This window comes from Saxophila tyrrhenica (assembly GCF_035928015.1).
Source record: "Saxophila tyrrhenica strain CCFEE 5935 chromosome Unknown scaffold_1, whole genome shotgun sequence".
NCBI lineage: Eukaryota > Fungi > Ascomycota > Dothideomycetes > Mycosphaerellales > Extremaceae > Saxophila > Saxophila tyrrhenica.
This window is the reverse complement of record NW_027041733.1, coordinates 1,472,775-1,486,529: the sequence shown is the minus strand read 5'-3', so window position 1 is coordinate 1,486,529 and position 13,755 is coordinate 1,472,775. Positions and strand designations below refer to the sequence as shown.

General features: G+C 53.9%; 5 protein-coding genes across 5 annotated transcripts; 3 read left to right on the top strand and 2 right to left on the bottom strand.

The window, feature by feature from the left end:
* Positions 1 to 333: 333 nt before the first annotated feature.
* On the top strand, positions 334 to 810 carry LTR77_000662 (uncharacterized protein; the record flags this gene model as incomplete). The annotated part of the gene is made up of 2 exons (XM_064797927.1): positions 334 to 341; positions 498 to 810. 2 exons carry the CDS (start codon positions 334 to 336, stop codon positions 808 to 810), a joined length of 321 nt encoding a protein of 106 aa, XP_064664161.1.
* Positions 811 to 1,316: 506 nt separating this feature from the next.
* On the top strand, positions 1,317 to 3,696 carry CDC53_1 (ubiquitin ligase (cullin) of SCF; the record flags this gene model as incomplete). The annotated part of the gene is made up of 2 exons (XM_064797926.1): positions 1,317 to 3,452; positions 3,508 to 3,696. 2 exons carry the CDS (start codon positions 1,317 to 1,319, stop codon positions 3,694 to 3,696), a joined length of 2,325 nt encoding a protein of 774 aa, XP_064664160.1.
* Positions 3,697 to 4,220: 524 nt separating this feature from the next.
* On the top strand, positions 4,221 to 8,178 carry SPF1 (putative cation-transporting ATPase 1; the record flags this gene model as incomplete). The annotated part of the gene is made up of 2 exons (XM_064797925.1): positions 4,221 to 7,520; positions 7,573 to 8,178. The coding sequence occupies 2 exons, from the start codon at positions 4,221 to 4,223 to the stop codon at positions 8,176 to 8,178; spliced, it is 3,906 nt and encodes a 1,301-aa protein (XP_064664159.1).
* Positions 8,179 to 8,285: 107 nt separating this feature from the next.
* Positions 8,286 to 11,023, bottom strand: LTR77_000659 (uncharacterized protein; the record flags this gene model as incomplete). The annotated part of the gene is made up of 9 exons (XM_064797924.1): positions 8,286 to 8,407; positions 8,471 to 8,843; positions 8,894 to 8,919; positions 9,122 to 9,158; positions 9,212 to 9,354; positions 9,420 to 9,767; positions 9,893 to 10,041; positions 10,095 to 10,186; positions 10,244 to 11,023. 9 exons carry the CDS (start codon positions 11,021 to 11,023, stop codon positions 8,286 to 8,288), a joined length of 2,070 nt encoding a protein of 689 aa, XP_064664158.1.
* A 489-nt stretch (positions 11,024 to 11,512) lies between these two features.
* Positions 11,513 to 13,493, bottom strand: LTR77_000658 (uncharacterized protein; the record flags this gene model as incomplete). The annotated part of the gene is made up of 6 exons (XM_064797923.1): positions 11,513 to 11,694; positions 11,745 to 11,791; positions 11,841 to 11,967; positions 12,032 to 12,668; positions 12,819 to 13,054; positions 13,106 to 13,493. The coding sequence occupies 6 exons, from the start codon at positions 13,491 to 13,493 to the stop codon at positions 11,513 to 11,515; spliced, it is 1,617 nt and encodes a 538-aa protein (XP_064664157.1).
* Between the last annotated feature and the right edge of the window lie 262 nt (positions 13,494 to 13,755).

Here is a 13,755-nt window from a genome sequence, read left to right as displayed (position 1 = left end):
GCATGACGTAAGTTCTGCGTTCGAGATGAGCGTACACCCAAGTACATGTCTGTTTGATCTTTGCATATCAAGCGAACAAGACAATAATCAACATGGCATCGAAGCTCACGCCGCTTAAGGACCTGAAAGTCCTCAAATATCAAATACCAGCTCATGGCCTCACACCAAATACCTCCATCCAAAATAAGCGTACTGTAGGCCCGTCAGCCACTCATCATGCAGACCATACTAATTCCTACCAGCCCTCCTCATCTACCGCCACGCCTTCCCCTCACCCACCGCTTCCTCCATAGAATCGCACCTCTCCCATATCATCGGCGTCGTCACCCCGCAATGGCGTTGTGAGTATTACTGGGTAAAAGGGTTCTCCAAGACACGATCACACTGCAAGCGGCGCTCTGAGACCTTTTGAACCCTTCCTCGCTATCGAGACACTTGCTTACCCTTTTACCCTTCGGTGCTTTAGATTCAATGTTTCCATATTCCCATTACCACAGCACCTCGCACGAAGTCCTCGGCATCTCCTCCGGCCGCGCGCGCCTCTGCTTCGGCCACGAGGACAACCCGAAGCGCGTCGAGGAGGTGCTGGAGCAGGGGGATGTGATTGTGATTCCGGCTGGGGTGGCGCATCGGTTGCTGGAGGATTTGGAGGGCGGGTTTGAGATGGTGGGGTGTTATCCGAGGGGCTGTAGTTGGGATATGTGTTATGGGAGAGAGGGGGAGGAGGCGAAGGTGAAAGGGATTGGGGGGTTGGGGTGGTTTGAGCGAGATCCGGTGTATGGGGACGAGGGACCGGTGTTGGAGGTGTAGGAGGGGAGGGGTGGTGGTGCAGGTGGCGGATGGGGGTGGGGCATGTGATAGTGGGTGAATGCAACCTCGCAAGTGTTATCAACTTCTTTGCCTTGCTTATTCGTTACATGTAACCCCACTCTGTGCTACCTTGTGTGATGGTGTCAGTTTAGACGATCGAATTCACGATCGCGACACATTCGCTCGCGTGGTCCGTGCTGAATCCGGTGTTGCCCCATGTTTCCAGCATCAGTCACCAACTTCAAGGCTTCTGTCTTTCCTCCAACCACCACTTCAGTCGCAGTTGCCGACAACAACAACAACCTGCTTCGCGCTGCCTGGATCTTCCTTCACTCCTTCAGCAACACACCCAACAGCAGCACGTCGACACAGACGTGCGTGCAGCGGTAGAAGCGGACTCTCACCTTCGAGCCCGCCATTACTAAACCACATCCTCGACTTCAAACCACCTACAAGAGCCTTCACGGCTGCCGCGATTCCCATAAACATCACACGCACCCGCCACCATGTCGCAGAACGGCATGACGGTGCGGCCGCAACCGCCCATGCCCACCAACAAGGACGACATCACTGGCACATGGAACTACCTGGAGTGGGGCGTGGAGCGGATCATGCTGGCTCTCAAGGATGGCGTCGACCTGAAGACGTACATGTCGCTCTACACCTCCATTCACAACTTCTGCACGGCTCAGAAGGCCGTGGGTTCCCAACCGCAGAACAACCTGAATAGCAGTCACAGAGGGGCACATTTGCTTGGAGAAGACCTCTACCATCGGTTGAACGAGTATCTGAAGCGTCACCTCACGAGTGTGCATGAGGAGCTGGTCAAGCACTCCGATGAAGCGCTTCTCACATTCTATATCACAGAGTGGAAGCGCTACACCACCGCCGGCGCGTACAACAACCATCTCTTCCGCTACCTGAACCGCCACTGGGTGAAGAGGGAGGTGGATGAGGGCAAGAAGGACATCTACGACATCTATACCCTGCATCTCGTACGATGGAAGGAGGACATGTTCGGATCGACGCAGAATGCGGTCATGGACGCAGTCCTCCGCCTGGTCGAGAAGCAGAGGAACGGAGAGACGATTGAGCAGTCCAAGATCAAGGACGTCGTGGAAAGCTTCGTGTCTCTCGGTATCGACGAATCCGACAGTGCAAGATCCACACTCGACGTCTACCGGCAGTACTTCGAGAAGCCGTTCCTGGAGGCGACTTCGAAGTACTACACTGCGGAGTCACAACAGTTTTTGGCTGAGAACTCCGTGGTGGACTACATGAAGAAGGCGGAGCGGAGGCTGGACGAGGAGAAGGAGCGCGTGGCCTTATACCACCGTGAGGAAATCATGGGACCTCTTATGAAGACCTGCGAGCAAGCCCTCATCGCAAAGCACGCCCCCATTCTACGAGACGAGTTCCAGGTGCTGCTCGACAACGACCGTGAAGAGGATATGGCGCGCATGTACAAGCTGCTCGCTCGCATTCCGGAAGGGCTCGATCCTTTGCGGACTCGCTTCGAGGCACACGTCCGTCGTGCTGGGTTGCTCACCATCGAGAAGGTGGCTGGCCAGGGCGATGCGCTCGATCCGAAAGCATACGTTGATGCCTTGCTGGAAGTTCACACTCAATACGCAGCACTCGTCAAGTCAGCCTTCACCGGCGAGTCTGAGTTTGTGCGCTCTCTGGACAACGCCTGTCGAGAGTACGTCAACCGGAACAAGGTGTGCGAGAAGAACACGACACGTTCTCCTGAGCTCCTGGCCAAGCATGCCGACAATGTGCTGAAGCGCTCGACGAAGTCTACCGAGGAGGACGATATGGAGAAGCTGCTCAACCAGGTCATGACTGTCTTCAAGTACATCGAGGACAAGGATGTGTTCCAGAAATTCTACTCGAAGACTCTGGCGAAGCGTCTCGTCAACGGCACATCCGCATCCAACGACGCTGAGACTTCCATGATCTCCAAGCTCAAGGACGCTTCAGGTTTCGAGTACACCAACAAGTTGCAGCGAATGTTTCAAGATATGCAGACGTCCAAGGACCTTAACCTCGCCTACGACGAGTGGCGCAACGACAACTTCGACAAGGAGGATCGTAAGGACGAGATCGATGCCACCTACCAGATTCTCGGAACCGGGTTCTGGCCACTTCAACCGCCTACTACCGGATTCATCCCTCCACCAGCAATCGTCAAGACCTACAAACGCTTCGAAAACTTCTACAACAACAAGCACGGTGGTCGCAAGCTCACATGGCTGTGGCATCTGTGCAAGGGCGAGATCCGCGCAAACTACATCAAGATGGGCAAGGTGCCGTACACCTTCCAAGTCTCCACACACCAGATGGCGATCATGCTCATGTTCAACGACTCCGATACTGTGGCGTACGACGACATCGCGGCGGCCACCACTCTCGACAAGGGCACGCTCGACCCTTCCATCGGCATCATGCTGAAGGCGAAGGTTCTTACGGCCAGTCCTGAAGGAGCGTCTCCGCAGTCCGGCACGAGCTTTACGCTCAACCACGGCTTCAAGCACAAGAAGGTCAAGGTCAACCTCAACGTGCAGATCAAGTCTGAGCAGAAGGCGGAGGCTGAGGAGACGCACAAGACGATTGAGGAGGACCGCAAGATGCTCATGCAGGTAAGTTTGACATCAACATTTCTTTCGCAGGGATATATGTTAACATTCATTCTAGTCCGCCATCGTCCGCATCATGAAGTCGCGCAAGCAGATGAAGCACGCCCAGCTCGTCGGCGAGACGATCCAGCAGATCAAATCGCGCTTCAGCCCGAAGATCCCGGACATCAAGAAGTGCATCGACATCCTGCTCGAGAAGGAGTATCTCGAGCGTCTCGATAATGACGAGCTCGGGTATCTGGCATGAGTGGTGAGAGAGAGAAGGATGTGGGTGTGCTATCACGAAGGTACGAACTTGACGCGGTTCCGTTGTGCATTTACACTCCATGATCCGGGGCATCAGTATGGCGGCGGGGGGTCACTTTAGCATGGCGTGGGCGTCTTGATAACTATGGGAATGAATGGAATGATTGAGGTCATCAACTAGCTCAACGGTTGTGCTTTTGCTGTGCGAGGGTGCATGGCTTAGCGGATGAGACCATAGAAGATACGAGAATGTGAAAAGCTTGCAAGAGTAACTGAAATGCGCTTCTCGTGGTATTAGAGTCTCGTTCCAAGTAGTTCTGGTCGTGGTATTATCGTGTTATCTTCATCGGCTCCACGTGATCGAACAAGACCCTTCCATTCTTACGCCACTCTGCAGCTGCTAGCGCAGCAATTTGTCTTCCGCAAGCTGTTCAGAGTCCGAAGTCTCCCATCGAACACCACACTCTCCTTTGCATGCCAACATGTACGCAATCCATACCCCTTCGTGAGAACTCGTTACTAACAATGCCACCCAGGGCGCCACTTGTAGATAATGCGCAGATCAAATCTGCCTCGCTCCACAACCCCCGACCTCTGCTCCTCCACGCCTACATCCTGCCTTTCACGATCGCCTGGCCCGTCTTCTTCAGCATCTACCTGTCCCAGGACTCCTACGACACGTACATCAACGGGCAAGAATGGACCTTTGTCTTCGCCGGCTCCATCGTCACCACGCAGAGTCTGGTATGGCTCATGACGTTCTGGAACGTGAATATCCGCGCCTGGTTCACTGCGTCGTCTGCGAGCAGCGTCAAGGATGCGAAGCTGATCAAGGTGCTGCCTCAGCAGAATGCGGGAAGCGCGGAGATCTGCGAGATCAACAGGCAGAAGAGGGCTGATGGCAAGGACGACGTTAGTTTCTTGTTCCAGAAGAGACGGTTCCTATACGACGAGGGCAAAGGCTCCTTCGCGCCGCTGGAGTTTAAGCTGGATCAGGAGCCGAAGCCTACGGTCGGCTCGTTCCAGGAGAGCAGGGGTTTGCGCAAGAAGGACGAGATTGAACGGATACAACATCATTACGGGAACAATATCTTCGACATCCCCGTGCCGACTTTCTCGGAGCTGTTCAAGGAGCACGCGGTGGCGCCGTTCTTTGTGTTTCAGATCTTCTGCGTTGGACTGTGGATGCTGGATGAGTACTGGTATTACTCACTGTTTACGCTGTTCATGCTGGTCGTCTTTGAGTCGACGGTTGTGTGGCAGCGGCAGAGGACGTTGAAGGAGTTCCGGGGGATGAGCATTAAGCCATACGACGTCTACGTGTTTCGGGAGAATAAGTGGAGGGAGGTGCTGAGTGATGCGCTGCTTCCTGGGGATCTGGTTTCTGTGGGCCGGACGAAGGATGATAGTGGTGTGGCTTGCGATATGATTTTGGTCGAGGGCAGTGCGATCGTGAACGAGGCTATGCTTTCTGGAGAGAGCACGCCTGTACTTAAGGATTCGCTTCAGCTGCGTCCGGCAGATGCGCGTGTAGAGCCGGAGGGTCTGGACAAGAATGCTTTCCTCTGGGGTGGCACCAAGGTCTTGCAGGTTCAGCATGGCAATGCTTCCGAAGACGCTCCGGGCACCGTTCAGCAGCTCGCATCTGGCGTACCTCCACCACCTGACAAGGGTGCCATGGCTGTGGTGGTAAAAACGGGCTTCGAGACGAACCAGGGCGCTCTCGTCCGGACGATGATCTACTCGACCGAGCGTGTCAGCGCGAACAACCTCGAAGCACTGCTTTTCATCCTCTTCCTCTGCGTTTTCGCCATCGCCGCGTCGCGGTACGTGTGGGTTGAGGGTGTCAAGGTCGACCGCAAGCGCTCGAAGCTGTTGCTGGACTGTGTGCTTATCGTCACTTCTGTCGTTCCGCCGGAGTTGCCTATGGAGTTGAGCTTGGCTGTGAACACGAGTCTGGCTTCCCTCAGCAAATTCGCCATCTTCTGCACGGAGCCGTTCCGGATACCGTTCGCTGGCCGTGTGGATGTTGCTTGCTTTGACAAGACTGGCACGCTTACTGGAGAGGACTTGGTGGTTGACGGTATTGCTGGGCTTTCGCTGGGCGAAGAAGGTGCGGCGAGCGAGCCTGATGGCGCACAGAGCCAGCTGATCAGGGTCAATGGGACGAACCAGGCCACCACTCTTACCTTGGCCACGGCGCACGCTTTGGTCAAGCTCGAAGAGGGAGATGTTGTCGGCGAGCCCATGGAGAAGGCCACACTTCAAGCACTTGGCTGGACCGTCGGTAAGAACGACACGCTTTTCGCCAAGTCAGCGCAGACAGGCGAGAAGACGGTCGGCAACAGCGTGCAAATCAAGCGACGCTTCCAATTCTCTTCGGCTCTTAAGCGACAGAGCTCTGTCGCTATTACCACCACAATGGACCGTTCGAGCGGGAAGAAGATCAAGAGCACTTTCGTCGGCGTCAAAGGTGCGCCAGAGACCATTCGGAAGATGCTTGTCGATGTGCCGCCGAAGTACGAGGAGACTTTCAAGTACTTCAGCAGGAATGGCGCAAGAGTGTTGGCCTTGGCGTACAAGCATCTTTCGGCAAGCGATGAGATTGGGCAGAATAAGATCAACCATCTCAAGCGTGAAGAGGTTGAGAGCGAGCTGCATTTCGCTGGGTTCCTGGTCTTGCAATGTCCTCTTAAGGATGACGCGATCAAGGCTGTGCGTATGCTTAACGAGAGCAGTCATCGCGTGGTCATGATCACTGGTGACAACCCGCTCACTGCTGTACATGTTGCGCGGCAGGTTGAGATCGTGGATCGGGACGTTCTCATTCTGGACGCGCCAGAGCATGATGACAGCGGTGAGAAGCTGGTCTGGCGTAGTGTCGATGACAAGACGAATATCCCGGTCAACCCTACTGAGGCCCTTGATGCCGAGATCCTGAAAAGCAAGGATTTGTGCGTGACAGGCTTCGGACTCGCGAAGTTCAGGGGCCAGAAGGCGCTACCGGACCTGCTAAAGCATGCTTGGGTTTATGCTCGCGTGTCACCTAAGCAGAAGGAAGATATCCTGCTTGGTCTGAAAGAGGCGGGCTACACCACACTCATGGCAGGTGACGGCACGAACGACGTCGGTGCACTGAAGCAAGCTCACGTTGGTGTTGCACTGCTCAACGGCTCGAAGGAAGACTTGGAGAAGATCGGCAAGCACTTCCGTGAGTCGAAGATGAAGGAGGTGTATGAGAAGCAGGTTGGCATGATGAAGCGCTTCAACCAGCCCAACCCGCCTGTGCCCGTGCACATTGCACATCTCTACCCGCCTGGTCCGACGAACCCGCATTACGAGAAGGCCATGGAGCGAGAAGCGCAGATGAAGGCGCAGTGGGCGGCTGCTAACGGCCAGCCGGTGCCTAATGGTACTGCGAACGGTGCACCTGTGCAAGCTGTCGCGCCAACGCCCGAGCAGAGCAATGAACCTGTCCGACAGAACAATGCTGCCTTTTCTATGGCGGACAAGCTCACTGCATCGATGATGGAGGACCAGCTGAACGATGACGAGCCGCCTACCATCAAGCTTGGCGATGCTTCGGTCGCCGCGCCTTTCACGAGCAAGCTTGCAAACGTCGTTGCGATCCCCAACATCATTCGACAAGGTCGTTGCGCGCTGGTGGCTACCATTCAGATGTACAAGATCTTGGCGCTCAACTGCTTGATCAGTGCGTACAGTTTGAGTGTGCTGTATCTTGATGGTATCAAGTTTGGAGATGGACAGGTGACGATTAGTGGAATGCTCATGAGCGTGTGCTTCTTGAGCATTTCACGCGCGAAGGTAAGCTCCATCTTCCATTTTCTTCGGAAGTAACACTAACGATTTTGGACAGCCCGTCGAACAACTCTCCAAAGAACGCCCGCAAAACAACATCTGGAACTGGTACATCATCCCCTCCGTCCTCGGCCAATTCGCCATCCACATCGTCACCCTCATCTACATCTCCGACTACGTGCACAAGTTCGAAGAGAAAGAAGACCGCGCCAAAATCGACCTGGAGAAAGAATTCCAGCCTTCGCTCCTCAACAGCGCCATCTACCTCCTCCAGCTGATCCAACAAATCTCCACCTTCGCCATCAACTACCAAGGCCGCCCCTTCCGCGAGTCCATCCGCGAGAATAAAGGCATGTACTACGGTATCTGCGCCGTCACGGCCCTGGCTTTCAGCTGCGCGACGGAGTTCGTGCCCGAGATCAACACGCAGCTGAAGCTGGTGCCGTTTACGAACGAGTTCAAGTTTACCATGACGACGGTGATGGCGTTGGATTTCGTGGGGTGTTGGGTGATTGAGAAGGCGTTGAAGTTGGCTTTTAGCGATTATAAGCCCAAGGATATTGCGGTGCGGCGGCCGGATCAGTTGAGGAGGGAGGAGGAAAGGTTAAGGGTGGAGCAGGAGAAGGCGGATCATGAGAGGGAGGTTGCGCTTGGGAAGGCGTAGGTGGGGTGTTGTATAGTGTAGCTGCTGTAGCTGGATGTTGTATTGGACTTTAGACGCTCTTCGGCACATCTTCTACGGTTCAGTCGAATTCGACAATAGGCGGTATCTCAGAGCTTCGCTGTGCCGCCGAGAAGTTGCTGCCGAGCATCGTCTGTCAACGCCACATAGCCCTGCCCTTCCCTCTCGATCCAGTACATTCGATCTCTGCTCTCCGCTGGTGGCGAGAATGCTGCAAGCGACGTGATTAGTCTCGTTGCCCTCTCTCGAAGCGGCGAAGAAGGGTATTACGTACCTTCTTTCCGCAAGCTAGTCTTCAGCTTCTTCAGCATCAACGAGACGTACTCACTGCCCACACTGTCACTTATTCCAATCTGCTCTCTTTTTTGCGGGTCACTCCCATCGTCGTCTACCAGAATTCGCAGAAAGCGTGGCACTGCGTAGCTTGCCAGTCCAGCCGTTTGGGTGAGGTACTGCTCCAAGCCTCGTATGGAGTCAATTTCGATTTGACCGGGATCATTCGGCGAAGCTCCCTTTTGCAATGTTATAGCTGCCAATCCCATCTGTCCGTCCAATCCGAACTTATTCATGGGTATCGCGTACACGTTGGCGGAGGAGATGTGAGGGTGGTTGAGAAAGGCCATCTCGACTTCGGTGGTGGAAATGTTCTGAGACGTGTCAGCAGCCCATCCTGACAGAGGCAGCGAGTTCAGCGTACATGGCCCTTCGCGCGGAACGTATCTCCTACAAGATTTAGGTGAAAGACGTCAGCTTCACATCCTTGCTATGTTGGGAAAGGAGGTTACGCTGCCGGCTGCTATCTCCTAGACCAATCCGAAGGTTTTAGTAAGCGAGAAGCCCCTTGAGGGCCATTTGGGCCGGCAAGCTCTCGGAGACGTTCAGGTCCGAGACATAGCAGCGACATGAACCATTTGAACTTCCTTACCTAAGCGATCAACAAAGGTGACGAACCCCTTGCTGTCCTGCGGAAGGTTAGCAAAAATTCTTCTTTTCGAAAGGGAGGCTGTTCTCATACCATTGACATAGCATCACCCAATCTCCAAAAGGTGTCCCCCTTTGCAAAGACATCCTTGAGCAACTTCTTGTTAGTCGCCTGGACTCCGCCTTCACCAACGTAGTCATGTATCCGTTGCATCGGTGGCTTGATTCTGTTGATAGCTATAGACAAAAGCGCACAGTGGTTAGCCAGGGTCTCAGGCATTACGAGGGCTTGGCCATCGTACCTTCTCCAACCTCCCCATACTTCGCCTGAATACATAGCCCAGTCTTGGGGTCCCGTATCACTTCGCCGGAGTCCATGTCGATGCGGATGATGTAGAAAGTGTCTTGACCGAACCAGGAGCTGCGCATCAATGGTCCCCAATGTGCCACTTTACCAACCGGCTCGTTGTTCGAAAGGTTGGAGTAGTTGATCGAAGATGTCCCTTCTGTCGCCGAATAGTATTCGGTTATCCAAGGCACACCAAAGCGAAGTCGAAATGCTTTCCATACTGGCGCTGCGATACCCAGGCCGTAGATGATCTCCATCCCGTGGGTCTTCTTTTCATCTGGGTGAACTGGATCTGGAGGTGCTGTTGAAAGATTGAGCAAGAGCGTCAGCAAGTGTCTCAGCCAGGCAAATAGGTATTAGAAGGTCTCGAGACGCCGATCGTGGCTCGACCGTGTCTCGGAGAACCCTTCTATCGGCCAGTCTTACCCTGCACGAGATATCGGACCATCTCGCCGATGTAGAAGAGCATGTTTGCTCTAGTTCGTCGGACGTCATGCCAGAAGTTGCGAACGGAAAACTTGCGTGCGAGAATGATTGTGCCACCTGCTCGTACAGTTGCGGGTAGAAGGGCATATCTGTTCAGTAATTAGCAGACATACATCATGGCTAGGAAATACGTTCCACTTACGTTGCGCCACCGTGGAATAGCGGCGTGCAAGCATAAAGTCGTCTTCTTTTCTCGAACATGTAAGGCCATCTGGTAGGACTAGCAGCCATGTGCTGAAGTGGCAGTAATGGTCAGTATGTGATCGAACAACAAATATCTTCCCAACTTACTGAATATCCCGTAGGCCATGTCGCAGCCTTGGGCAGGCCTGTGGTGCCACTTGTGAAGAGATACTGTGAAGTATCCGCCTGGCCTACTTTCGGACGCCGCTCGGGTGGCCACTCCGCCATGCCAGGATGAACGGGGTCGAGATCGTTATGCTTCAATACACCAACTTCAGCGGCAAGAGCACAAGGCGGATATGCTCCGTAATCGTAGACGAAGACCTCCTTGAGCTTTGGTAGCCCTTGAAACACACCATCCACCCGCTCAAGATTCATGCTTGCGGCAACACGAGGGTAGAGCTCGTAGGAGCAGAACAGAAACTCGGAATCGCTGATCTTGACGCAGTGTCGAAATGGTTCCTGGGTGATTGCTGTGTTGACCGGAGCAGGAATTGCTCCGATCTTAAACAATGCCCACCACATAAAATAGAACTCAGGAGAGTTGTCAATCATCATGGCCACGACAGTTCGATTGCGGATGCCCATCTTCTCGAAGGCAAGAGCAAGTCGTCCAACCTCTGCTCGGGTCTCTGCGTAGGTCCATGAGCGGTCTTCGAAGAGGAAAGCCTCACCGTATTCATTCTGTCCGAAGGTAAAGTGCAATACATGGTAAAACGACCAGTCATCATCCCCAAAGGCCTGGCATAGCTGTTCCCAGTGCTTTGCTTGCTTGCGGGCGGACCGTATTTGCCCAATGTCGGAGCGTATGCTATAGCGTTTGTCCAGAGCAGCGCCGGCCAACACGGTCCCGGTTATGGCGGCCAACGCGGCGGTGGTCCTCACCATATTGACAAGGTTTTCGACCAACGATCGAATGATAGTCGGAAGACTTGAGCATAGATTGTAAAAACTATCTACTTGCCTTGTACTCACGGTTCAGACTCGCGTCGGTTACGCGTACCCTACCTCGGTTTTCCGGCCTTTCAAGGCGGGGACTGGACGACGAAGGCGTTACATCGCGGCCAAATCCATCGAGAATGACAGCGTGCTGGGAGAACTATCGACTATGGATGCATGTACACAGACACAATTGAGAGCTCACGGAGAAGTGGTGACAGGAAGTGTGGTTGACTTGGCGCTATGACCAGCTTGTCGGCTGACTTCGACTTCACCCCTATTCTTCCTTCTCCTATCCTTTTTACCGTCTACATCTACCTATCTATCTGAACGAAGGCTTGATATGTCCATTTGCTCTCTGCTGAAGCCTCTCTACGAGATTGTGATTGTACCTGTAGTGATGTCAGCGGCATCCCGCGCAGTTCAAGAACAGACGACTCACATATGCTTGGTCCACGAGCACAACAGCGATCGCGTATCAGCAGGATCAATGATTTCTTCGACCCCGAACTTATTCGCTGTCCGTACTGGGTTCTGTAGGTTCAGATACTCAGCCTCGAGTTGGGCATAGACCTCATCGCGCTTGTCGCCCGCTTTCTTCAAGTCGGCGCGATGGTTAACTGCGAACATATCAGTGAAACGGCCAACGGTAGCTGCATGCTCTACTGACCTTCAATGCCGCCTTCCAGAGGAATGCTTCCCCATTCTCCGGATGGCCTGCAGCAAGTCAGCGGGGTCTGAGTACAACACGAACAGCACGTCTTACCAAGCTACTCGTGGACTCATCTCTCGACTGCCGATCAGAATCGAACCTCCAATGCCATAACACCGCCTCAACACCACCGTAAATACCGGTACAGTTGTTGACCACAGCGTCTTATACATCTCGAGACCTACGAACAAAAGTGCAAAAGGGTTAGCGAACGTCTCAGACACGGTAGGATTTTTCTCGCGCACCCCACTTCATTACACCACTTCGCTCTGCCACAGTACCAATCGCAAAGCCAGGAATGTCCACCAGTTGGATCAACGGGAGACCCATCACATCGCAGAGCCGAATGTGCTTTGCGTACTTCTGGGACCCGGCCGTATCGAGGGCGCCAGCGCCTTTCATTGCATCATTCGCGAAGAGACCAACTGGGCGCCCGTTGAAGCGTGCGAAGCCAACCACTACGGTGTTGCCCCAATACGGCCCAATCTCGAAGAAGGAGTCCTTGTCTACCAGCGACCGGATGATCGGCCGCACCTCGTACATCCGTTGTCTTCTTCGAGGGATCGCTGTTCGCAGCTCAGGACATTTCCGGTCTGGACCGTCTTGGGATGGTGATACTGGAGGAAGCAGACCACCATGATTGCCTACGTAGGAAAGAAAGTCGGCAATCTGGTCGAAGCAGCCTTTTTCGTTCGGCGCAACATTGTCAATGACACCGTTTGCGCAGTGGATTCGTGGACCACCTAACGCATCAAAGCTGAGATCTTCTTCGAAAGTTGCGCCCTCAACGATTTTCGGGCCAGCGTTGAATAGTGTCCCGATGTCTGCCGCGATCACGCTGAAGTGCGAGACTGCTGCTCGTGCCGCACCTAATCCGACAGCCTGTCAAGAAGTCAGTGAGTCACACTATGCGCGGAGTCTGGGTACTCACTGGCCCGACTACAGCAGCACATTGAGGTATACCTAGGTCAAGCTCCCTGTACTGCTCGCAATCTCAGCATGTTCCACCCTGGGAAGAGGAAGCTTGCTCACCACCCAATTCAACAGCTCCAGATCTGGCAGGTAACTTCCGCCCTGTGTCCGGTACGTAGTGATGGATCCACCACCAGACGCTCCATCGACGACCTTGATCATCGGGAGCTTGAGATGGACACACAGCTTCTCCATGTACAGGGTCTTTGCCATGAGCGCACCGTCCGCATGTCCAGCCCTGAGGGTAAAGTCATCTGCAGTGAGAAGGACCGTCCGATTCCGTATCTTGCCGAACCCTTCGACGACGTCAATTAACGATCTCGTCCCCTGAAAACTTCAAAGCTCACCTTGGACGTTGTTACTCGGCGTAAACTCAGCGACAGTCTCCTTCTCGTCCTCGATCAAAGAATTCTTTGGGCCATCTGGCTTGACCCAGGTCGCTGTCCCTGCTGCGCTTCCGACTTCTCTAAACGATCCGGGATCCAAGAGCAAATCGATTCGTTCTCTCACCCACAGTTTACCGGCTTGTTTGTGTCGTTGGTAGCCGGTCGTTTCTGTCTTGGGTGTCTGAGCGAGCTTTCGAACATGGTTGACTTCGGCCAGTACATCTGACCAGTCAGCTGGTAGCTCAGTTTTTCGTGTCTTCGGTTTTCTGTCCTTTTTGGTGGTTGGTGTATCTGATTTGATATGAGATGAGACGAGCTCCAACCTGCGTTTGGCGTCCTCGTCAGCCATCGTTGGAGGACGAGCTGGTACTTGGACTATTTAGACAGCACCACTTCTCTGTTCGATAGTATTCACATCTCAGCCTATCTTGGGAAACTCTTCTTATTCGCAAAGTGATCGTGCCGCGACGTTATTGAACGACGATCAAAAGTTAAGTGATTGCCTCGGCCAAAGCCGAGGTGAGAGGAGGTGTCGTGGAGGAGTACTGCGAGTGTGACCGATGTAGATCATCTCAGCATTGTGCCTGGGTGCTACAAGACGGTGCTACGAT